At 47.8% G+C, this 26,628-nt stretch overlaps 1 protein-coding gene across 2 annotated transcripts in view; it reads right to left on the reverse strand.

The window, feature by feature from the left end:
* Positions 1 to 30: 30 nt before the first annotated feature.
* Positions 31 to 26,628, reverse strand: part of LOC119442590 (uncharacterized) — a 31,794-nt gene continuing 5,196 nt past the window's right edge. For both annotated transcript variants that reach the window (XM_049662253.1, XM_037707518.2), the window contains 6 exons: positions 14,043 to 14,346; positions 12,346 to 12,522; positions 11,259 to 11,627; positions 9,920 to 10,226; positions 4,482 to 4,764; positions 31 to 1,096 (listed from right to left, as the gene is read on the reverse strand). In XM_049662253.1, coding sequence (XP_049518210.1) covers positions 970 to 1,096; positions 4,482 to 4,764; positions 9,920 to 10,226; positions 11,259 to 11,627; positions 12,346 to 12,522; positions 14,043 to 14,346 — 1,567 coding nt within the window. In that variant the 3' untranslated portion in view covers positions 31 to 969. The remainder of the gene's footprint in view (positions 1,097 to 4,481; positions 4,765 to 9,919; positions 10,227 to 11,258; positions 11,628 to 12,345; positions 12,523 to 14,042; positions 14,347 to 26,628) is intronic.

The raw sequence follows: 26,628 nt of genomic DNA on the forward strand, positions 1-26,628 counted from the left end.
ACCAAAAGCATTTTGATAGATTGCAGACTTGTCTGCTTCTCTTACCTAAGCAACATACAGCACTCAGCAATTTCCTAGTATAGCAGTATGCACATTAGTGGGCCTCCTATCTATCTGTTTAATGTGAAGCGCGAAGTAACTTGTTATGCAACAGTCGTTGAGAAGTCATTTGATAATATTTTTCAATCCAGTAAAATAGCTGTAGGCTACTTTCATGCATATGAGTGATTCCTAGCACGCTTTTTATATAGGGCAATGTTAGGCAGACATTGTACACCAATTGTTGTAGTTTTGTTTTGACCAAAATAATGGCATGTGAGAAGCGTTGTAACTGCGTCTAGTCCACTTCAAGGTTGCTAGGGTTGTGTCCAGGACCATCAGCACGACTTCTGTGCTGGTAGTACAGTTTCAACTTGTTTGTAGACATGAGCATGCAGGTGAGAGCCAGAGATAATGCTATCCTCATAGCATCGACATTCGTCATTAACGACGCCATTGAAACATGACAGGAGTCAGGCAATGCTGAAGTGGCATGTTTTACTGTGATAAAAGAGATGATTGCAAGGGGAAAGTGGAAGCCGATCTTTTTCTACCAATCGAGAGCAGGAGCAAAGTTGTCGGCTCTGACCGGCTTCTAGACTGGCGTGCTATACGGAATCAGCTACATTATATAAGAAAAATTGTGAAAAAGCATTGGTAGTGAAAGCTGCTGGTACTCTGAGGTATCTTTTTGGAAACTGTCTGTGCTTTATGGAATGATTGAAGAACTATTAAGAAGTGCAAAGGGCTTAGCACGAATGTAGACGGGAACTTGCTGCTGCAAAGTTCATGACATTTCTTGACCATTGGTCTGGTATACCTCTAAATACCCTTTAGAAGTGGGACACTTGAATGTTTCATTATATGTGGTGCTTTGAAGCTATTTAATGCAATCTTTCTTTTCTATAGCAAGCTTTATAGCAAAACATTCTATAGGGGCTTAAGGTTTGCACAGGCAACACGAGGCATCCTGAAGTGTGACTCATGAAATACAACTGGAAGCCCAATGACGCTCGTTGGGCCAGACAGTGCCACGTGCGAGTCTGCAAAGTGGTACCTGTGGCAGGAAAAAGAAAAATATAATTGCAAAGACAATGTAAGCGGTACATTTGTAAAGTGCGGTATGTGCATGTACACAACCACGGAAATCATGAAGGATGGAAACAAAGATGCAAGCATACCCATGACGGGCTTGGAATTCAATGTTAGAGTGACTTCATTCTGGTAGGTTCATGTGTAATCCAAATTGTACAGTAATGCACACTGGTGCATGGCCAAATGTGCACGCGTTGGGTCCTGTTTCTCACAGTTAATGCCTTCCAGCTCGTGTTTAAGAGGAAGCTTTAGCTCCTGTCTAAATACATGAAAGCAGAGAAATCAGTTTTCTCGGTAACCATTGTTCTGAATTTGATGAGGTTTGTTGCATTTAAAATAAAATGTTCAAATATGATGACTGTAGCAAGCGAATTTTACATTTGGGTCATTACTTTTTTTACAAAGGTAGAATACTGCAAAGTAAAAAAAATTACTCCATCTCCCTCTAAAGGGAACCATGTGTGGATGCGAAGCAGCGGGGAGATCGTTTCGCGGCGGCGACCCGAGCGCTGATCGCGGCGCTGCACAGGAGAGAGAATGAGGCGCGCGCGCTCCGTCATTTTCATAACGCGGAACTACCGTGGCGCCCCCAGCGGAGTATGCAGCTGTCGCACCACCTGTCGTGCGCGCCGCTCCGGATTCCTAGAGGAGAGAAAGGGGGGAGCGTAGGAGAGGAGGGGGACGCGCAAGCGCTGTTGGGGTGTCGGACGCCGCGGGACGCAGGAGGGACGGACAAAGCTCCCGCCATAAGCTGCTTCGCATCTAAAAATAAAAACTCAAGTATCATGTTTGCAGCATTACACTGCTTTTAGAGACGCCACTGGTGGCCACCTAGCGGGCACTTTTGCAAGTAAGCTCGGGCGGCGACGGCGAGCGGAGCCCTGGACCACGGCCGCTGGATAAAAAACAGGTGTTTTTTTATCCAGCGGCCGTGCCTGGACTGAGCAGCGCCTCCTATTTTTTTATGCCTGCCAGATGCGGCCGATCCAACGGTTCGCTACCCTCTCCGATTGCCCTTTCCTACTCTCTCCCGTCGGCTAGCGTTCGCGCCTGCTTTACGGTCGTGGGGATAACTGGGTGGCGCCTCACGACGGAAGTCGGAGGAAGTAATCCTGACAGACGCGTGAAGCGTCTACCGCATCTACAGTGTACCGCATCTCCTCCGGAACGGCAGCGGCGTGCGCTCAGTGGCTCAGACGCACGCGTGACGCAAGCAGTCGTACCTAGGAAGCCTACATGCAACGCCGTTTTAAAGAGCGCTTGAATGTAGGCTCCCTCTGGGTAGCGTCACATCGCGGTAACTCACTGAACTAAGGCGGACCAGCGGCTCCCATTGCGGAGCGGGCGATTTCACTGGCATTGAAAAAATATAGGAGGCGCTGGCACGAGCAACGACACAGATAACTACGGTGGACGGCTGCCTCCTTTCCCGAGTGCGCCTAGCAAGGCCGCCACCAGTGGCGCGTCCGTCAGCGCGCACTAGTACTGCCACTACCGTCGATGGTAGCGGTACAAGGTAGAGAAGTTTTGAGGAAGAGACAATGAAGAGATGTATAACAAGAATGCTGGCATGAAAAGCATCTATAGCATACCTGAGTAACTCAAACAGGCTACGTGACTATTTCTCACCGCCCCGTTTCAAAGGAAATGCCAATAAATTATCATCATCATCATCACTACGAGTGTAAGTCGGCAATAAAAAACGATATCACAATTCAGTAAACCACGCTGTATAATAATAAATCTAAAGTGAAAAAAAAATTGTATTTCACACTGCTCTGAAATATACCAATAGTCTGAAATATACCAAGTCAGTAGGACTTTTGCAACACCCTTGTGAACATTTTGAAAATTTCGCGTAAGCTGAAAATTCAGATATAAAATTTGTCCGCTTTAGTTCCTCTAACAGATGCAGTTTACAAAACTGCGATATCGCTTTTTGGTAATGAGTTACGTGTTTGTGGACTTCGTGCTTCAATTTTTTAGCTTATCAGTTTTCGATAATGAAAAAAAAATATCCAGGCCCTACATCGAAATTCTGCTTTCTAATATCACTAGAATTTAACTTTCGCTCACAAATGCAACAAATTTAATTCAAATCGGTCCAGCGGTCGTCTCATAAAAGCATTTCTGCGTTTTACATGTTCAGTCGAGCGCCTCTACAACGAGCGCCCCTACCTGTATGGCCTGTGTAACGAGGGAATAATTATATACCGGTTCTATTGAGAGTTGTGCGGTTCGCCACATTTACAGCGAAGTGACCTGTATAACGAATGATTTCAGAGGCCCCAAGCACTTCGTTATTAAGGCGTTCAACTGTATTTGAATAGGGAAATCGGAGTTGTCCTCTAGCTAAAGCTCTATTACTCCAAGAGCAATGAATGGTTGACATTTTTGGAAAGCTTAGTCGTCTGGTGGTCGAGCTCGCCGCACTCAGAAAGGTGTGAAACTAGAAAATAACGTTATGTCTGGAGGACGGATATGAATATAACGCCAGATACATTTCTCAAGCAATTAATGCTCAAGCAATGATTAACTTCGACAACTTGAGGTTCTTTAATGTGCACCCAAGATGCGGTACGACGAGCCGGGCATCATAGCCGCGACCTCATGCTCAACCAGCAGAACGCCACTGAGCCACCATTAACCGCCTTTCTTGAATCTCGATCTCTTCCTTTGTGTCATTTCGTGCCTCAACTGTTTTGTGTTGCTTCCCTTTCCAGATCTTGAGCGCTACAGCGCCTTTTTGGCTACTATACCACGCGATTCGCGCTTGGTATGCATGTGTGCCAATATGCACGTTCTTCGGGTTACTGCTGGTACGGGCACGTCGAGACGTGTGCTTTTTTTTTTTTAGCCTATAATTAATAGGCGCGAGCAGCACGCGAGCCTTTTTCGGCGCTTAGCGATTGCTATTCTCGTCCAGCGTAAATCATGTGCATTGACCAAAGGGCGTACACGTGTGGCAAACAAGCCTCAAACGTAATTAAGCGTAATAATTGTTATTGATGCACGACCCGCATTAAAGACGGCTCATAAATACCCTGCTCCCCAACGGCGGCGCAACTATTTTTATGTATCAAACCTGTGCATTATATGTGTTATCATGTATTGAACGTGTGACGACAGACGTCACCAACGACTGCGGAAGAAACCGAGCAAGTCAAAAGCCTGTGACAGCTATCGCTGTATGAACCGGGAATGAATTCCGCCATATTGTCAAATTCGCCATTTTGCGAGCTCTGAATGTCGCGCAGGTCGGCAACGCCCTTTCTGATTTGTTCGGCACGCAAACTTGGCGCAATTCGACAGGACAGCACACACCGATATCTTACATGCATATGTACCTGGCCAGTCCCGTGCGACAGTCCGGTATGGAGACGACGCCCTGTCGGCCGGCTAAGTCACCCGCCTCACACCGTAGCGGTGCGTGGGTCGTGCACTCGCAGCCGTACGCTGGTCCCGTGTCCACGCGGTGCGGGTTGTAGTGACCCTTGGTGGCTGCGCAGTCGAACGAGCCCGACGCCAGCGGTACGGAGTGCAAGTGCCAATTGTGGTCCACGCTGCCGTTGCGGCCATCCTGCCAACACAGTCCCAGGTCCACGTACGCGTCGCCCAGCGGGTCCTCGGCTGTGCGCAAATGAACGCGCACCGGAAAGGGCAAACGGCCGTTATAGAGTGTGTGTGCTATAGACGCCCGTTTGCTTGGACACCAAGACAGCGAGCATCGTTGCCTTAAACTTTGAAATCTAATAACTGCTGTCCGTTGAATGCTGAAAAATGTTAAATATACATTGACTGCAGGCGTCGATATTCGATTCGAGTACTTTTCAAGTAGTAAAGAGGTAGTCCATTCTAGGCAGAACGGCGCTGTTGCATCCTCCAATGTGCGTTTGTCTTCGCGCACCTAAGTGGTGTACATTACTGCGCCCTGTCAAATGATCTTTTATTTCGTGCTGGATTGTGAAAGTTATCAACGTGACATACACGTGATTTTGCTAGAAGTTGACAACGTGGTTTTTTTTTTCGTTCTTTTCAGAAAAAAAGTCTCAGTTTAGCCCGAAAGGCGAAGCACCGATTGCGACAGCAAATTAGAGGACAGTTATACGAAGTAAGGATAGTGGTTTTATCGGCCGTATTCACTTGTAAACATAGGCGTACTAACCAAATTAACAATCATGGTGTCACGCGCGCACTAGCAAACATGAACACATCTCATTTTATGACCGCGGAAACTCGCTGTCAAAACGCTGGAGTAAGGAATTAAACGCGGCAGCAGCAGCGAGCGAATTTACCTTCGTGCTGCCTCTCGCATTAACGCGAACGAAGCCACGAAAACGCAGCGCACGGCGGACTCTGTCCCCGTCGCAGATGGATACAGCGGCCCGGAGCAGAACGCCCCCCCCCCCCCTCCCTACTCTTCCCCGGAGCCCTGCGCGCGACGGAAGACGGCACGCTTCCTCCCCGCTTTCCTCCCTTGCGTACGCGAGATAGAGCCGCAATCGCCGGCTCACCCTCGCACGCGTTCACTCGCACATACAGCATATGGCATTTGGTGTATCGTCCTTGGAAGTTATACGGAACCTCACGGCGACGCCGATGGCAGAAATGCGCCTGGAGTGTACATGTAATTGTTATCGCAATAATCACTCCAGGACTGTGTGATACCGTGGGTATCGTTTCAACTGAACTTGTGTTTTACAGCATGAACGATACGGAGAATGCCATGTACGATAAAAACAGCTTCATTTGTCGTTCACGTGAGCAGCCTCCAGATATTCAGACAGAGATTTATAGGTCGTGAGGAGCTGAGAGATTGGCCTGAACCAGCGTTCTGTGGCCGGCTACTTTCAGTATTGGGCACGCGAGGAGAGTAAATGCAAGAAATGATTATGTTTACAACAACGTGAAGATACGAAGCACGTCTTAAAGGCTTCCATTGATCCACTGTGTTGCATTTTTGTTTGCTTTTTAGCTATCTGTATGAACTTAAAATGTCAGTCCGCTGAATACAGACGAAAACACACAGAGCGCGCGCTTGTAATCAGCTACCATGTAAACTTTATCAAAAAGCACCACAAATACTGTGTCACAGACGAAGTAAAGTTCGTGCGAAAGGGAGATGCGGGTGAGGAAACCGGTAAAAGCAGCAAAGATATATGTTGCGGACAGTAGGAGCGCATACGCCATGACTCCTGCGTGTTCTATTTTTCTACGCTAGCTCATAAATAATTTCTGACGCGAAGAGCGACAAAACATGTCCCCAAAAGATCCTATGCTCTTTAACCTTGCGAGGAAAAAAGTGGTCGCAGTTTCACCTGAAAGGCGAAGCATCAATTGCGATAGCAAACTTGTAGAGAGCTATACGGAGTAATGATATTAGCTTTATCAGCTGTATAAACTTGGACATGCATACAGTGTACTAGAAGAGTATTCTAGTACACTGTAGACATGCAGCAGCATCGGCAACACGCAGAACTGTTGTCGACGCCATCGGCGTTTTGCCCGCGTTCGCTCAAAATGCGTGCGGCGTTGGTGACTGTTGCCGGAGCCTGTGATATAAATAGGCACTTGGTGCCGCAGCTAAACGTCGCCTCCCTTCCCTCCCCCTCCCCCACGGCTTCTCGCGCGTCGGAAGAAGGTGCGTTTGCTCTACATATATGGTGATTGTAAAGGAGAAAAGAGACGCCTACTTCTGCAGCCCTTAAGCGAGCACGGCGCGGAACGCGCGTTTGTTCTCCGCCGTGCGTTCACTCCCCGTGAAAGACGCGCCCCTCGCGCCCTTTCACTCGCACATACAGCGTTCGGCGCGCGGCGACGATTTCTTCTCCAAATGACGTCATACGGAACCTCACGGCGACGGCGACGCCGACGGCAGAAATCTGCTTTTGAGTGTCCATATAATTGCTATCGCAATAAAAAGAGAGAGACAGGAGACGCGCGTTTACTGTAATTTTTTCAACAGCGGAGCTGTTTAAGCTCGTGGTTGCGCCGCGTAGTGCGAAAACTGCTCCTGGCGATGACGTCACCGCGCGTTGCCTAGCAACTACCTCGCGGAGCGGCGTGTGCTTTGCCTCCTCTCCATGCCGTGCACATGTTGCCTTGACATGGGGCATTAAGGTGAGGGAAGGAGAGGATGCGCGTGGCGCGCACTATGCTTGGGAGAGAGAAAGAGAAAATGACAGGAGAGAGAAATTGTAGCAGCACCAACGAGGCAACGCGCAGAGCTGCTGCCGACGCCGTCCGCGTTTCCCAGCGTTCTAGCCGAACGCGCGAGGTGTCCGTGGCTGCAGCAGGTGCCTCTGGCGGCGGCTCGGCAGGTTTCAACCAGCCACGCCCCGGCAACTGTGGAGGCGCAGCTTGGCCCTGATGCCACCGGGGAGATAAAGCTCGGAGCCGCCGCGACGGCGGCAGAACTTTCGTTGACTCTGTGGCGAGTGCATGAGCCTTGACACGAGACGACCAAAGAAGACACGGACACCCGAAGAAGCCGCTCATCTTGAAGCGCGCCGCGCGGCCAAGCGAGAATCTGCGCGTCGGCGGCGAGCCGATTCGGAATACCGTGCCTAGCAGCACTTAGCATTTCCTAGCAAAACTTAGCCAAGCCTAGTAAAACCTGGAAGAAGCTAGGTCGATCGCCAGCTCCGCTGTTTACTCCAGCCTTGCACCACTAGTGCAAGCTGCCCACATTTTTTTTATTTTTTTTCTCATAGCGACTGTATGTCAGAAGAAGCCGACTTTAATAAACGATGCGCGAAACTAGACTGTGCGACTTTAGAAAGTACACTTAAAGGGACACTAAAGGCAAATATTATTTCAACGTGGACTGTTAAAATACCATACCAGAAACCTCGAAACACTTGTTTCGTGCCAAGACAAGACGGCTTTTTTTTTTTTTTTTTTTTTTTGCGCAAACGCGCGGCCAGAAACAGAGCTAGGGTGGCCACCCTAACAGAGCCAAGACAGAGCTGACGGCAGTGCGAAAGCGGAAGGTATAGCGCGCGCCGAATTGTGAACACGGTGATCGCCGATGCTCGTCGCTTCTTCTTTCTGGGGTTTGTGTGCCAAAACCAGTTCTGATTATGAGGCACGCCGTAGTGGAGGTCTCCGGATTAATTTTGACCGCCTGGTCTTTAACGTGCACTACAACGCAAGCACACGGACGTTTTTGTAGCGTTAGCTACACTGGCCTAGCCAAGCCCGTTTCGCGCGGCACATCAAGAGCCGTGCTGCGCATGCGCAAGGATCAGTGATGTCACACGGCTTGCGCACCGGAGCCACCGGAGCCGGCACCTCTCGCGCACTCCGCCGCCGCCGGTCTGCGCATTCCAGAGGAGTGACGTCGTAGCCGTGGTAGATGCACTGGCGCCGGCGCGCGCTCGCTGTGTAGTCGCCGTCTGACACTGCGCTGGAGCCGCTGCGCTTCTGACTGGCGTTTGTGTGTGTCATTGGAGCAGCAGTAAGCATGACAATCAAGCTAATCCTTCACAATCTAGACAACCAGGAAAGCTAAGAATAATCAGCTGAACCTTTGCTAACGCTACGTATATCCTGGCATAGCCGAGCTAAGCCACTGCAACATTTTTTTTTTTTGCATTTCACCTCCATCGAAATGCGGCCGCGCCGCAATGGACCAACTAGTTGACGACCCTGACAACGACACATTGGCTCGCGATGCTGGGCTCGATTTTAGCGATTTAAGCCCCGATGAGCGTGACATGCTGCTGAGGGCTCGTGCTGCCGGCGTCGTTGACTACTACGACGGCGGCCTCGACACCGGCTTTTCCGAGCGCGAAAGCAGCGAGGACTCCAGCAATGCGACGTCGGGCGACGACGCTGGTCACCGTCTGGACGTGCCGTGACGCGGACCGTTCGGGCATCCCGCGACATCACGTGGACGTGGCATTCTCTGCTGCTAGCAAATTCAAGTGCGAGTTTAGCGAGCCAGCAACACCAGCGCAGCACTACGCGATATCGGAACTACTGAAACTCGAAAGCGCGCGGCGCAGAGTCGAGCGAAAACACAACCTTTTGACCGCCCGTGTCGTTATCGAGTGTACGCCAAAGAAAGGTATTTTTCCAAGAATCGAATAGAAGTAGCATTTTCTTCCGTCTTATAATCCAACGAAATAATCTTTTTAACACGAGTGGTTGATTACTAGTGACATATATATATATATATATATATATATATATTAGGAGTACCTTCGTCATCGGGTAAGTACCGGAATGTCCCTGGGGAGAGTCTTATCGTATCCTGCATTTACCTCAATTTCTCGATTACTAAAGCGCTGTTCGCGAATATATTGACGCCTTAGATGTTCCAGAGCATTGCTCTATCACTTTAGCTTGACTTTTTATTTCACTTTAGTGTCCCTTTAAGAAGATGGCCAACTTTACGCTCACACTCACAGCGCTACTGACACTGTAATTGGCGTGCCAAGATTAAGGAAGGAGTGATGAATCGATGTGGGGAGGTCTGTGGCCTGTTTAATCATAGAACTTGTATCCGCTTGTTGCATGTGGTCCGCCATCTAGTGAAGTTCAACCTAACTGTACGGAGAAGTTCAGCTGCCGAATTTGTCCAGGAAGCGGTTGCGCAGCAAAGAAACAGAATCGTTCATAGAAAGCGAAGCGTGGAACGAAGAGATGGAGATAAAGAGGTGCACGAAATTACATAGGAAGGAAGGTTAACCGCAAGAGAACATCATGTTAGCTGTCCTGCACAGGTGAAGGGGTAAGGAGAGACAGAAAGATAGGAAGCCAAGCGGCAGTATATATATACCGTGGTCGGCGCGCGTGATGGTGATAGATCCCCTGAGTGGCCCTTCAAGCGTGGCCCGTACTCGCAGCAGGGGCCTGGCGGACACCGGCAGCAGGTTGGCGCACACCAGGGGTCGGCCGTCCGAACCGCGCACAAGCAGCATGCGGCCCACGACGCTCTCGTGCCCCGACAGAGGCAGCGTCGGGTCGAGCAGGTGCCAGTAGACGGCACGGTGTCCCGCCACCGGACCGTACTTGCCGCTCAGGTCGCCCACGGGGAACTGGTCGGTCGTGCCGTGGCCCTCCGGTGGACTGGCCGTGTGCTCGACCTGCGCGAGCCCTGTTTCGTGGACTCTTTCAACGAGAAATGGCTGACGACGGTAGCTGCCGAGGCTTAATTATTGCTACTGTTGCTGTGTCTATTAATACGCCGCACCAAAACTGTCATCATCGTGTCGCCGTGGAGAGGACGAAACACAAGAAAGGCATTTATTCAAACGGGACTAGAACGAGGGGGGAGGGGGGGGGGGCACCTCTGATGGTCAGTGGCGAAGAGCGCTGCATGCATGTTCAGTGTTGAGAGCCTGTCTCGGCACAAGTCGTCGGCGATGTTTGCACCGGCGCTGCATTTTGCTTATACACCATAAATATGACCAACGGTGATGTCATGATTTAACTCGATCAGTTTTTGGAAGAGAGATCGCCTGCGAATGCAGAGTTCTGCGTGATGGCTCGCTTCTGCCGCACTTGAAGTACGCGCCTTGAGCGAGACTGTATATGGAAGGCGTACGCGCCTTGAGCTCTGCATGTGGAAGGCGAACTATCGTAAAGCTCTGCATGAGGAAGACCAACTATCGTAAAGCTTTGCATGATCAAGGCGAGCTACCGTAAAGCTTTGTATGAGTAAGGCGAACTATCGTAAAGCTCTGCATGAGGAAGGCGAACAATCGTAAAGCTCTGCATGAGAAAGGCGAACTATCGTCCTCACGCTCCAAAACTTTCTAGCACCAGGAGCGGTATTCTCGAACGATCATTTTAGAGAATACGATTACTTTCGCGAGATTTCGTGTGACTCAGCATTGTCGCGAGATTTCGTGTGACTCAGCAGATGTCTACGGCCGTTCCACGCACAGTGACAAGCACGCTGTCTTGGTGCACAGTGCCAGGAATGCTGTCGCCCGTAGACGTCGATGCGCAAGGTCACGCGAAATCTCGCGAAAGTGATGTACCCCTAAAAGTTATCGTTCGAGAATTCCGTCCCGTGTATAGTTCTTACGGGCACAACACGACGCGACGAGCACGCAGCAGTGCCCATACCCCCACTGGCTTTGGCTTCTTTCGACAAAGACCGCACGTAGTACCTTGGCCGGGTTGTAGGGCGCAGCCGGTCCCGGACACTGTTTGTCTGCGGTGCCAATGGAAATTGGTCCAATGAGCAGCTTTGACGCGACGTAGTCAAGATTCTCCAACTGTACGATGGACAGCGTCGGCTCGAACGGTGACGGCTGGTGGAAGATGAGCTTTCCGTGGCGCACTCCCAAGTCGGCCACTGCGTGCCGCGACCTCCACTCGTGCAGCACTGCCGCGGCCATTGGCTGCGCCGTTGCCACGTCCACCAGGGTTGCCACCAGTTGACTCCCCGACGCACTGTCGCCTCCGCCGCATGTATCGAGAGCAGGAGGAACGCCCTCTAGAACGTGGTACGTCCTCGTTCCCACATTTCCCGGCCGCTGTGAGGGAAGCCGCGTGGGCGGGCACCATTGTTACCAAGCATTAACTTTTTTTGCCTGCTTGTCGTTCCAGCGCTGTTAATTTCCGCTGCTGATAATTTCACTACTCGGCCAGGGAATCAAGGCTGCAGAATTTTTTTACAAAGCGTTACGCGTGATCCGCTACAGCGGCTACGCAATGCGCAGCTCCGAAGGACAGCGCATACTAACGAATTTTCAGAAGGATCCTGCTCTGACCTTGTGCACCTTTGGATAAAGGCAAGGACATCTTTTTCGGAGTGCTTTTCTGTGAAGAGCTTCGAGATTTGCTTAGCAAAGCAAATAGTTGCTATTCCCGCAGCACCTTGACGTTACCCCTGTTGTAAAAGATAGTATCTGAAATTTAAGAGCCATCGTATGGGCACAAATTAGCATCTTAATATTAGCATTGCTCCGCAGTGGTATTCGCTGACGTAGCCATCCGGCACGCGTCTTCTCTCTGCTTGCCTACGCAGTTTTGTTAGACGTTGCGACTTGCTATATTTTGTCCGTGGAATAACAGATTCCACAAAACACTGCTTCAATTCATACACAACGCAGGCGTCACAGCACACATGCAATACACATATACACATCAAGAATTATGCCTTAACGGCAAGTCTTTATCGCAATAAAAAAAAAGAGGTGTAGCATGACAGGAAATTTTGCAATTCCCAACGTTGATCGTCTGCCAACTCACCTTGCCCACGCTGACCTGGGAACAGGAGTCTGGCGGCGTGTAACAGGGCTCTACCGTAGGCGGCTTAGGGACGTTTGGAGGCGTTACGTGCGTGAGGTCTGCTGTTGGAGCTCCGGGAGGCGGCTGCTGAAGACGTGTCGGCTGGTCCTGCTTCCTTGTATGAATGGACCACCGCACCTTTAGAGTGAGGCGAAGAATAGTGCAGTGACAGCTGAACACGAACGAAAGGTTACTTGTGTCTTTGTACTTGTTTACTGTGTCTTTTGATCAGAAAGCGGTTCACATGTCTGGAGCCTGTCGTTGCTATTTTAATTTCACAATCGGAGTATGGCTTATTGGTTTAAATCCTGCAGTGAGCAATGTGCAGGGTACGTACTCTGGCAGTGCCTTCAGCATGAGGTGGCCCAACACGTCGACCTAATATGACGACAGGCTAATACTCTGCTTAAGCTGCACTAGAGAGGCCGCTAAGTGTGCAGTGTTGGGACTCGGGGTAGCGTTTAGGCCGGTCATCCTTCAGCCATAGGGATGAGTACGTCCGGGAGTAAAGCGAGAGGAAAAGGTTTTATTCTACATATTTATAGCGGCTCCAAATATGGAAGCCCACTCCATGGGAGAGCACTTTGAAAGTCTCAGCTCACTACATGTCTGAGCACATATCAGAACACGTCAGGCCACACCACTGCACTCAAGGTGTCTCCTTATAAAACATTGGACTTCCCTAGTTGACCCGACTAGGGAATTTGATGACCTTGGTGCGGCCAATCAGAGGGTCGTATTGTTTAGAGAACTCCGCCTCTAATGTTGCACCTTCGAAGCAAAGACGAGACAATCTGGAAACAGGGGATTCACACTCCTTCTACGAAAGTCGTCTCCTTGGTTTCTCTCTCTCAGTGACGGGAGAGTGACCTTCGCGCTGGCGCCCGCTTCCACGAAAGGTGGCGGTTGTGGTCGCTTCGTGAGCTTCTTTGTCATCGCGTCCCAGCCGGTGTCGCGCCGCGTCTCCGGGTAGGCGGCCGCTGATGAAGGGGGTGGCATCAGGGGGAACACACAAACGATGCACACTGCCGATTTGGGGCGCTTGTTTGCCCGTCAACGTCGGTGTCTGGCACTGTCGCCGTCTGGGCGACGCTGATGAAAGGGCCTTCCTCGATGGGAAACAATCAAATAATGCGCCCGTCCGATTCGGGACGCAACAGCTGACTAGTTTGCTGCCAGCCAATATACAGTCATTGTCAAATGTTTCGAAGCCACAACGCGCGTCACCGGACGTTGACTTCCGTCTTACTGTAACCTCTTTGAGACTACCCCTTATTTTTGTGCTCGCATTATGTTCATTGCGCTTCTCGTCTTTCTTTCTTTTGTTCCCTTTCTATGTCCTTAACCTCTTCCGTCGCGGGGGTAGCCAGCATAACTACCTCTGGTTAATCTTCCTTTCTATAACTCATCTATACAGCTAGAACAGCGCAGAAAACTTGAGACAGAAACAGAATACAGGACACGCACAACGCTATAGAGACAAGGAAAGGAGGTAAAAAGCCTTCGCGGAGGCAGACAGGGTCTCTTGGAACCTCGCAGCTCCGGGCGCGCTGCAAGCTTCCTGCCACAGGACCCCTCGGCAGATGTTTGCGACTTCGAAAGATTGGACGAAAAAACCGTTAATGTCGAAGTCCTACATCGTGCGAACTTTTGAATACCTGGGCGTCACGGCGCGTTCCGTTGGTCCAGTGCAGCTCGGCGTAGACGGTGCCGAAACTGGGCCACCGTCGCACAAAGAGCGTACCGGCCACGGGAGGCCCCGTGAACCGAGCGGCGTACGTAGTGACCGGAGCGCCCGGCGGCTGCAGCGCGGCGCACGCCGTGCGGCCCGTCTGGACGCTGTGTAGCACCAGGGCGCGGCCTGCCCATTGTCGGGGCTCCACAGGAAGTGGCGTCTTGGTCGCGAGACGCGTCTCCTGTTCCGAGGTTAGTTGGCCGAACTCACCGGTCAGGTCCTGGATCCTGTAGAACAGGAGCCGCGTTCTGAACCGTTCGGTACGCTGACAAAAATCGATTGCCGGAAGTTTACCTAGACTACCTACATATACCTAATAAATTATCGTCCGTCACTCTTTACTGTACAGCCACAGCTGCTATGAGAATTTTGTTATATTGCGATAGCAATTATATGGACACTTCAACCGGATTTCTGCCGTCGGCGTCGCCGTCGCCGTGAGGTTTCGTATAGATTCCAAGGGCGATAAAATCGACGCCGCGCGCCGTATGCGCGAGCGAAAGCGCGCGGGGGACGCGCGCTATCACGGAGGGCGAACTCCCCCGCGCTATAGGGAGCCTACATGCAACGCCGTTTTAGGGTGGTGACAACACCAAAATTTTGACCGCTATTTACCGCCAAATTTGGTGGGTAGCCATTTTGGTCCCCAGTCTTTCTGCCTTTTTTTTTTTTGTCACGCTCTGATGTACTCATGTTGGCACGCGATCTATTAAATTTCTTTAATTTAGTTTTGCGCCAATGCGCACAAGAAACCTGCATACATCTTAAATATACTAGTTGCCTTTTCCTTTTATTTTAACACATCAAACTTACTTTTATATTGCACGTCATGCGACACATATAAAGCAACAAGTTATAAGGCACGATGGCGTGCTCGTGGTAGCATTATCTCACGCCAAGAATGTGAACTGCATTAAGCATTGTCGTTGCCTTCCAGTTTTACATAATATATAAAGGGTGCTTTTCGAAGTGTGCTGCAATAAAGACTGTCCTTACTAGTCTATTTAACTAAAACGTAGACGTGCCGTGTACGGCGCTCAGACGCGCCATTTGCCTCTGCCTGCTGAGGCCAAAGTTTATTAAAAGAAGTTAATTAATTTCACGTCACCAAGGGTTGCGGGAAATGTGGTCTGTCGGCTGGTCTTTCGCCATTTTGGGCCCCAGATTTAACCCGCCAATTTAGCTGGCGGCGGCAAGTACCCTTACAAAGGCTGTCACCACCCTAAAACGGCGTTGCATGTAGGCTCCCTACCCCGCGCGCTATCACGGAGAGCGAACGCACGGCGGAAAGCAAACGCGACCGTCGCGCGAAAGGCCGTGGGGGTATGGGAGGGAGGGAGGCGGGGCGGCGCTGTGCTCCGGCACCAAAGGCGTATCTTGCTACGCAATCTCCCACGCGAAAGCAAGAAAGCGGGAAGGCAGCGCGGAAAGGAGGGGGGGGGGGAGCTTATCTTCTTCACAACTCCTCTGCACTTTGCCCTGCGTTGGCGGTCGCCCGCACCATCTCTTATCTCCACACGGCTCTGACCTTTGTATGCGCTGTGCATTCGCCACTCAGTTTCCGTTGAAGCGATAGACCGGGCGAGCCTTCGCCCGCTGCGGCGTTTTGACAGTCGTCTGCGGTCATTCAGTGTGATCTATTCATGTTTGCTTGTGCGCGCTGACACCACGATTGTTAATTCAGTTAGTAAGCGAATGGGTCCAAGTTTATGCAGCCGATAAAACCACTATCCCTACTCCGAATAGCTCTCTACTAATTTGCTCTTTATAATTACAATTATAACTACGTATAGCTCTTTACTAATTTGCTATCGTAATTGATGCTTCGCCTTTTGGGCGAAACTGCGACCTTTTATTTATATGGAAGCCTACTGCTCTTGAAAATGGTGCCTATTGATAACTATTCTACTCAAGATGCATATCGGAGGGACGCCGACGAGCCAGCTGTGAAAGACGGCTGTGAAAGACGACGACGACAAACGCGCGAGCAGTGGCACGAGCGCGTTCACGCGGGACCTGAGGTTTTGCTTACGCACACGAAAAATCCACGGAACCCTAGCCCTAAACCGTTTCGCTGTAGCAATAATACTAAATTATTGTTTTGAAGTTTATATGCACCCAGAAGGAAAAGTAACCTGAGCACACAACTGTGTTAAACATCCAATGCTTCAAATCAATGTATGGCAAGCTTTCTATGTCGATGATGGCAGTGATCTTTTAAATAGGGAAGCTTTTCTTTGTTTTATACGAAGTCCGAAAATAGGCCGTGGGCTGCTCTTTTTAATCTTGTTCTAAATGACAGAAGCGAAATGTCTGGTAACTGATGCAGCAGTTATCGTGGCTATAATTGTGTGAATCTATGCACATATTTTACCATAAACCAGAATGTTAATTGGAAGATGGAAAGGGAGTTACAGTTCCCTCTCTTCTTGGAAAGTGGCATTGTCAACACTGAATTTTGCCTAAATCGGAAGAGTTATAGATAAGAGAGTAAATTAAGTCCACATATATAGTCATATCACTCTGGAACAGAGACAAAAGGCGATAACAGGTAGCACCACACATTATACTGAATTCCAACACGCACTCTCGATGATCGCTAATTTGTACTGGGAGGAATTTCCTCGCTTCTTGTTTCTTTCTTTTTTTCAAAATTGAAGCCATCAAGTTTACAACAGCGTCATTCCGCAGTGAAAAAAAAAAAGTCACAAAACTGTGAACCGCAATAACCAGGAGGTCTAAAGTGTACAAACTCCACACCGCACTGCAGTTAGTCGCGTATTCGTGAATAGAAGTTTGACGAAATTCACATAAACGTAGCGCCGATTTTGCGTAAGCCGTATAAGCTAACGTACATAGAAAAAAAGAGAGAAAAAAGAAAAGAGTATTGAAAGCACTGCAGGCCTGAGCCGCAGTTCATTTGATCCGAGATTTGATCCCGCGACCTCGTGCTATCGGCGCAACGCCAAAGACATTAAGCAACCACGGCGGGTACAAAAAATACAATCGATGGCGAAAAAGAAAAAAAAAAGCACACAGCGCTGCTTGAAAGGCATTATCAAACCCAATTGTTAGGCCGACCGGCAAAGAAACAATGAACGGGAGAAGGACAGGAACGCAGTCAGCGAAGAACGCTTGTACAATCAAGGATCACACACAGAAAAAAAAAGTGACGAAGATAGCCAATATTAAAGCCCATCAAAAATGCGAAATCAAAAATGACAAATAGATTAGGTACCTCAATAATACATAACGCTTGAGAGACATCAAGTACTTTGCGTGTTACCTGCGTTTAACAGGCATTACAAACTTGGCAAAGGTTGCCTAGGTCTAACCCATTTTCATACTAATTCCAACAACTCCTTCATCCCGACAGTCAATGATCTAGTCAGTTACAATCTTGGTATATATACTTTTGTTCAGATATCTCAAGAATGAAGCTCCGATAGCGTTAATTGCAACAGCATGCATATCTAGACAATATTAACAATAGTAGGTTTGCTCCAGGTAATGACTTCCTTTTCCCGAAACTACCATACTAACTACGGTAAACAGACAGTACTCTTTTAATCTATTTCATTTGGGAACAAAATACCACCACTAATAGAATAATCTCAGTTTAATTACTCGTTTAACAAACAATTCTTATTAATGGAGGCTGAATTAACGTACATATTTTTACTTGTCGCTCACTTTAGTGATGTTAAGAATATATTGCTCTATTTACTGCATTGGTCTTGTTTTATTATATAGAAAGGATGTTCCACATCCGCTGGCCGCCATGGTTTGTGAGTGGTGGCGCTGGCTAACACTCCCAGGGTTAGTTCTAGTTGTTAAACATAAATACCCCAGAAAGTGGATGGGAAAACGGCTCGGCGGTAGCTCAATGGTATACAAGAGCATCGCACGCGTAATGCGAAGACGTGGGATCGTTCCCCACCTGCGGACAGTTGTTTTTTCATCCATTTTCATTTCCATTAATTTATCATATCTTTAATTCAATTAGTAAGTACAAGTAATTTCCCCTATGTTGGCCTTGGTGTCATTGTTCGTTGGCTTCTTTATATATATATATATATATATATATATATATATATATATATATATATATATAACGCTTTTGTTAACGTTTATTTTGCGCTGTTGCTTTCATAGGTTATTACATCTTAACATGTCCGCCCCTATTTGTACTTATACCGCCGCGCTTTTGACTGGTGTACTTTGCCATTGGTTCTTTATCGGCTTCTTGTTTATCTTTGATTTTGCTTTATGACTGATATTTTACGTTAACATTGTATAGTGTTCTTGTTATTAGCGCCTGTCACTGTTACAGCTGTACTGTACGCAGTGGCGGATAACTTCATTTCTTAATACGTTTCGTTGTTGCAATTTATTCTTTCTGTTATGTTTGTTATTATTAAAGGAGGGCCACGTAGTCTCCGACCATGGGACCTCCTCCTGTATATAACACCCGTTCAAGTATGAATAACTCTATTGCTCTAATAAAAACTGAATCTAAAGGCCTTACCGTCGATATTTATCGCTATTCGCCTTCTATACAGGGTGTCTCAACTATCATGCACCAATATTTAAAAATATGCAAATGCCACGTAGCTGGACGGAACCAAGGCGATGTTGTTTGCCGTCACTCGGAGATACTCAGATTATTTTCTGCATTCCGCCTAATTACATAACTAGTATGAATTAATTAATCAACTTCTCTTCGTCTTTCGTCTTTCTGGGGTTTTACGTGCCAAAACCAGTCCTGATTATGAGGCACGCCGTAGTGGTGGGCTCCGGATTAATTTTGACCACCTGGGGTTCTTTAACGTGCACTACAACGCAAGCACACGGGCGTTTTTGCATTTCGCCTCAATCGAAATGCGGCCGCCGCGGCCGGGATTCGATCCCGCGATCTCGTGCTCAGCAGCGCAACGCCTTAGCTGACTGAGCCACCCCGGCGGGTAAATCAACTTCTCAATTCTGTATCGGGAGTTTGTTTTTCACGTTGCTCTACAATTTTCTCCATGGCCCTTTTACCCAATTATAAAAATTAATCAACTTCTCAATTTTTATAATTGGGTAAAAGTGTCATGAAGAAAGGTGTAGAGCAACGAGAAAAACAAACTCCCGATACAGCTTTCTCTTGCTCAATATACGTGCTATATAAACGTGTTTTTCCGAGCGTGAAAGAAGCCCGCGAATACACGCAAAATTGCCGTGCGACTGGCCGCTCGAGGCACTTTGCGTGTATTCACGGGCTTCTTTCACGCTCGGAAAAACACTTTTACGCTTGGAAACATACATCAATCACTCACCGCGGAATTAACGAAAATAGAGTTTTGAAAGAATACGTTATCAGTGTATACTGATTTAGCGTTTTCTTTTTTATATATTATTTAGCGTCCTTTTGAATCCGAAATACGTTCGCGAGTTTTGCGAGCGCGGGAGAGAAGCCTGCCCAGCCTTTGCGTGGTATAACCTGCCGTGCGGTGACAAGGGGCGGTATTCTGTATAAGAGTTATACCGAGTGGACTGTCCATTTCGGCGACCGCTGATTCGCCGCTGCTTGACGTGCAGGAAGGAGACTGGCTGGCACCTTCCTGCACGTCAAGCAGCAGCGAATCAGCAGCCGCCGAAATGGACAGTCCACTCGGTATAACTCTTATACAGAATACCGCCCAAGGCCAGCGCCGTTCTGGCAGCGAAATGCAAGTGCTCAACGAACGCAGCCGCGCGGTGCTCATGGCTTGTGGCAGCGGATATTTCTAGGTCAAAAAGAAAAAAAGAAAGAAGGTTGCGTGAACGTACACATTTATCAGGAGGAGTATTCTCATTGTCCCCGGGAATAACACGTGATTCGAAATATCCGTCGGAAAAGTCGGCCTTCAATCCGCTTTGTTAAAAAAGCAGGCACATTCCGTACCCCGACGTCTATGCGATGCAGCTCGATAACATGATATAGCGCCAGCGCGCGATGCCTTATTGCGCGCCGCGACAGCACTGATAACACTTTATCTGCCAGCCAGAAAAAGCAAGCGTAATTAAAAGGAATAAACAAGGTCATGGCTCTGCGGCGGTTCTCGTGTTTTTGATTGTGCAATAATCTTTTTTTTTCTTCTCGTCTTCATTGAGATGAGTAAGTAAAGATGACACTGCTGACGACAGGAGATGGAACCGGCTGTTTCTTGTTGCGCTGGCAAAATGGGGAGGCAAGAGCATACCACGATACCAGACATATCACAACGCACAGCGCACCGTCCGACAGGTGCAAGACATATAGGCATACATAGCATACTATGGATCTGGGAAAATCAAATCAAATAAAAAAATTAGCTTTGTTTAAACAATTCATAACATGCGTTCAAAATAGTTGGACCAGTCGCCTATGTGGCTTGTATCTGGTCCAATTCAGAAAAGGTTAACTACGTATATACATTACCTGCTCAACGAGTAAGAACATTATTTACATTAGCAAGTATTATTTACTAAGGGAGAGTAATTACATTTGACTAGACAAGTAGAAGCGTTGCGCAGTGTTTCAAGTTATAGCTCCAAAGAACTCTAATAATCGATCACTGCAGACGTTGTTTCAATAAGGAAGATTCAAATTGAAGTCACCTTCCTGCCTGGTTTTTGCGCGTGGGAAGTAAAATGGTGTTGTTAAAGGGGAAGTTTGCGTTGAGTATTTCGTGAACTAAACAAGCGATCTTACAATTTCTTAAATGTCGTAAAAGAAAGGATACGAAGGTCATTAAACAGAATGATATACTATAGGGCGATGAACAGAGCGAAATGTTATTTTTCTTTAGGCACGCTTTTGCAAGTGCAGTAAAGATTTAAGTGTTATATGTTAGGCCCCCGTATTTCACAACAATCGTCCAGGTGGCAATTAAATGAAGAGAAATATAATCAACGAAGCAAAGCACGAAGAAAATATTGCCCGGCACGGGCCAGGTGTAACAGCTGAAAGTGAGTTTCTTACAAACAGCGTTGATTTGTTCTCTCCAATGCAAGTGACAGTCTTAAGCAACACCTAAATATTTAAATGTTTCAACACCATTCAGAGTTCGGTTCGCTGTAGTCACATTAAAAACACTGTGATCTAGTGTTTTCCTGTTGAAGTGACATATTATGTGCTTAGTTTTATCATTATTTAGGGCTAGCCTATTTTCTGGAAGCCATTTAGCTAACCAGTAGCAGTTCGCAAGATATAATTTCCTGTAATGACGAAAGGGAGTTGCCTGAGTAAACTAAGCCTGTATCGTCAGCATATATTAAGACTTTTGACAACTTAAGTGCGTGTGGTAATTAAACCGTTTTATGTATAGTGAAAACAGAAAAGGGCTTAAAACAGAGCTGGTGCATCACGTATGACATCAGTGAACGCGGAGTGATGTTTATTAATCACTACTTGTTGCTTTCGTGCGTGAAAACAGTTGTAGATGAAATGAAGCGGCAGTTTCCGACAATATCATAAGATTCTAGCTTTTCTAACAGTATAGAGTGACAGATTGTATCGAACGCCTTTCTTATATCAAGAAAAATGGACACAACAATTCTCTGCTTGTTAAGAGCAGAGTCAAGAACTGCGAAAGTGTTAAAACTGTGGTTGATGTGGATCTACCTGCAATAGAGCCGTGCTGCTGCTGACAGATTACGGTATTCTTTACAAGAAATGCATTTATCTGTAGTACAATTAGTTTTTCAAATAGTGTGTTGACGATACTAAGAACAGAAATTGGTCTATAACTACTCGGATGGTTCGGGTCACCAGTTTTGTACACAGGAAAAACATTTGCGACTTTTAGTACATTTGGGTAAGCATTACTGCTTATCGCATGGTACAAAGGGGCATGCATAAGACATCAATATTGTTTTTCATAACATGAATAGCGTCAAGTCCGGATTCCTTACTAGCCGACAATTTGCCCACGATAGATTTTATTTCCTCAAGGTTACTTCACGAAATCAACATAACTCAACATAACAGTCCCAGCATAACTCATGTTCACCAACGTAAGAAATAAAGAAAGAAAGAGAAAAGGAAAGAAATACAAAAAGAAAGAAAAGCGACAATACATATACAGAACAATTTCATCAATAAATGACCACTAGTGCTCAGAGGCAGTCAAGGGCCTTGTTTCTTTAAATACGTAGGAACAGATAAATCGGTTTGTTTGGCATCGATTCTGCTGAGGTTTTTCCTTTAATAGAAAGCTAAGATCTACCGACTGTTGAAGCACATTTTAAGTTTAGGCCTCCCGTTTTGTTTAAAATATTCGGAGGCTAAAAAAAATACAGAAAGAAGCAGCAAGTTTGCAGCTTTAACTTTATATAATGAAACCAGTTATCGCAATACTGTGAACTGCAACAATTAGGACATTCAAGGCAGTCAACATTTATGTATTACACATTGCTCTGAAATGTACTACCAACTTCTGAATAGGTTTACCGCAAACTCACGTGAACAATGCAGCGATATCGTGTAAACGAAACATATCTCGCATTTTTCAGCGTTAGCTTATGGAACAGATACACATTTAAAAGAATTGCGATACTTGTTTACGGTGCACAGTAATTGAGCTGTAAACTTGACGCTTTATTTATCTTTAATATCTACAGATTTACTGTAAGTGACACAAAATGACATCATTATTGTGACCAAAAATATTGCTGTAAATTTGAGGCCATAAATCGAAAGCCTGCTTCCAACAGTCAGTATAACTTCTATTTTAATTCCGACAAATACCATTCAAATCGATTAAGCGGTGGCGTAATGACAGTCTCTATTCGTTTCTCATTCGTCTAGGAAAATTATAAATTCGTCTATGTAATCAGGAAATTAAGACTTGAATCGGGGCTAAGAAAGCTTCTTCTTAAGTATTTAATTTCTCTCATGGATCCCGCACAGTTAGCACACGCGAAACATATTATGTGGTGAACGAAACCATCTCTGATCGTGCATCTATGCTCTCTGTCTCTCTACTTTCTCCTTGTAACATCATCCACAGGACCACTAGCGCATACCATCCACAGACGAACGGGTTGACGGAGCGTTGCAACCGTACTTTTGGCGCAGTAGCGTACCCAGGATATCTGCCAGAAGGGGGGGGGGGGGGGGGGGGGGGTTGACAGTTTGCCAATACCGTCTAAATAGCACTAATTTCAATTTCTTCACGGGAAATTGTCAAAAAATGCGCTTTTTGTGAGTGTGCAGACGATTACGCGTCTTATATCTTAGTTGCAGTACTCAAATGCGCAAGGAAAGAAAAGGGGTTAAACAAAATAGGGGGGGGTTAAGTCGGCTTCAGGGGGGGGGGGGGGGGGGGGTCGTTTTGGTGCGTAATAAAGACGGCTCAGTGCGATTTTGCGTGCCTTGAACAAAATATTATAAGCCGCAAAGATGTATATCCACTGCCCCAAATCGATGATGCGTTAGATTCTTTACAAGGCGCGGAGCATTTCTTTAGCTTTCATCTACGCTCCGGATACTGGCAGATCACCATGCACTTTACGAATTTAACGTAATTCATTTCGGCCTGTGTAACGCTCCCGTCTCATTTGAGCGGATGATTGACACTGTACTACGGGGCCTAAAGTGGAAGACTTGCTTATGCTAACTTGACGACATCGTCATATTTTCGTCGACCTTCCATCAGCACTTGCAGCGCTTCGACGAAGTCCTGACATGCCTCTCAGTCCTGACATGCCACTTCGCCAGCAAAACCATTAAAGTACTCGGACACCTTGTCAGCAAGAAGGGCATTCGACCTGACCCCGATAAGATTAGCGCTGTCCTCCGCTTCCCCAGGTCTCAACGCGCCAAAGACTTGCGTAGCTTTCTTAGCTTAGCTTTGTATTTCCGGCGCTTCATACGTAACTTTGCCACCATTGCGGCGCCGCTCCATCAACTCCTTCCTTCTGGAGCTCCCGGACGAATGCCAAACTGCGTTTGACGCTCTCAAACGTGCCCTCACGTCCGAACCTGTGCTTTGTCATTTCGACAACACCACAGCCCACTCTTCTATACATACTGACGCCAGCGGCCACGGTATCGGCGCTGTTCTTCTGCAGCGTCAGCGAAATTCCGAGGAACGTGTGGTCGCATACGCAAGTCGCACGCTGACAGCTGCAGAGAAAAATTACACGATTGCCGAGCAAGAGTGTCTCGCCGTTGTTTGGTCCGTCCAAAATTTTCGGCCTTATCTGCACGGCCGCCATTTTATGGTCGTTACTGATCACCACTCCTTGTGCTGGTTGGCGACGCTAAAGAATTTAACGGGACGTCTCGGCCGTTGGATAGTTAGTTTACAAGAATACGACTTCGACGTCATCTACAAGTCTGGAAAATAACACCAGGATGCCGATGCTCTCTCTCTCGTTGTCCCCTACCACCGTCGTCAAACGCTGCCTGCTTACCACTTTCCATGAGCAAACCGCAGGACGCGTCTTCTGCATTTCCTTCGCTCGCAGCTCTCGACCGGCTCCCATCCAGCCATTCTCATACGTTTGCATCTTGCCAACGTAGTGACTCCTATATATCTGCCACTCCATTATGGAACGTATTCGCGGATCATCTCGCACACCTAACGCTCGGCTCCGTCGGCAGTTGAAGAATTTCAAGATCGAAAATTTGATGCTATACCGGTAAGTGTTTCATCCCGAAGGACACCGTTGGGTTCCTGTCGCTCCCCGATCACTTCGGGCCCCGATACTGGAGACCTTTCACGACGATCCCACTGCCGGTCACTTTGGTTTCCATAAAACCTATGAGCGAATCCGCAGCCGCTTCTCTTGGCCTGGACTTGCAACCAGCGTAGAGAAATACGTGGCTTCCTGTTCGCTCTGCCAACACCGCAAACGAATGGCCTCACCTCTGGCTGGACTGCTCCAACCTGTACCGTGTCCTCAAGCTCCTTTCGCAGTCGTTGGTATCGACCTGTATGGACCACTACCCTGATCGGCTGGCGGTAAACAATGGATCGTCACAGCTGCAGACCATTTGACACGGTACGCTGAAACAGCCGCACTACCGTCATGATCCGCAGCGGAGGTTGCAGTCTTTTTCTTGGAAGCCATCTTTTTACGGCACGGGGCCCCACGTGTCTATTTGAGTGACCGCGGCAGGACCTTTCTGTCTAAACTTCTCGACGATGTTCTCCGTGCGTCCAATACCATCCATAAACGATTTATAGCTACCACCCTCAAACTAATGGCCTCACAGAGCGCTTTCATCGCACGCTGTCCGACATGATATCAATGTACGTACATCAACCCTGACGACACCAGTTGGGATGTCATTCTCCCATTCGTCACTTTCGCATACAACACGCGGCCGTCCAACGCACTACGGGGTACTCTCCATTTTTACTTGTGTATGGTCGTCAACCGATCACTATCCTCGACGTTTCTTTCTTTGGTGTTCCCGTGCCCTCGTCCACATCAATGTGTGAGCAGTTTGTTTCGCGCATTTCCCGGTGTCGCCAACGCGCCCACCTCAACACCGACGCCAGTCAACAAGACCGCAAAACTCGCTATGATGCATCCCACCGTGTCGTTTCCTTCCACCCTGGAGACGAAGTGTTGCTGTGGACCCCAGTTCGCGCTCCTGGATTATGCGAGAAGTTTCAGTCCCGTGTTATCGGGCCCTACATTGTTCGGGAACAGACTTCTCCAGTTAACTATCGTGTCACTCCAGTTGTTACGCCTTCGGACGGCCGCTGCCGTGCCACAGAGATTGTGCATGTTTCGCGTTTAAAGTCTTTCATACGGCGTTCGCCGCCATAACCAGCGGCAGGTTGGCCGCTTCCACACGCGGGGAATATTGTGTCAGCATTATATTACTCCTTCATCTTCTTAATCTGTATATATTCATCATGATGGCCAGCGTCATTCTCTTCAGCGCACGGCCTGCTAAATAAACCGTCGAGATTCAACAGTTTTCAATGCATATATTTACACACATTTTCGTCATCAAATTTGGCACTCGATACGATAATTTTGCATTCAGAGGCGGGATCTATAGTGTCGACACACAGGTGAACCGCCCCTTACATGACGTAGCTCATTCCATATAGCGCGCTTCCAATTGCACATACTGCAAAAGGATTAAGAAGCACTGCATTCATCTGTGAAGACTTTTCATTGCACATACTACAAACGCATTGGAAATCACTGCATTTATCTGTTTAGTGGCATATACAAACGCTACAGCGAACAGGAAGCTCGTCTAGTTGACCTCGCTGCATACATTTTCCATCCTTGCTCTTCTCTCTCTCTCTCTCTCTCTCTCTCTCTCTCTACGTCGTTAGTCGATGATTCATTGTCAGCTGTTCTTTTAGGAATCGTACCGCGTTTGTCTCTCTTACCTTCCCTAAAAGAAAAAAAAAAGCCGGCAGATCCCACGCCCTGTGGGAATCGATGCTATGCGAAGCAGTGTGCGGGGAGCCTACCAGGTGACCGAAACGACCATGAGAGCACCAAGACGTAGGCGGCTCTTTCATGAC

Source organism: Dermacentor silvarum, chromosome 2, assembly GCF_013339745.2.
Source record: "Dermacentor silvarum isolate Dsil-2018 chromosome 2, BIME_Dsil_1.4, whole genome shotgun sequence".
In the NCBI taxonomy this organism is placed as follows: Eukaryota; Metazoa; Arthropoda; class Arachnida; order Ixodida; family Ixodidae; genus Dermacentor; species Dermacentor silvarum.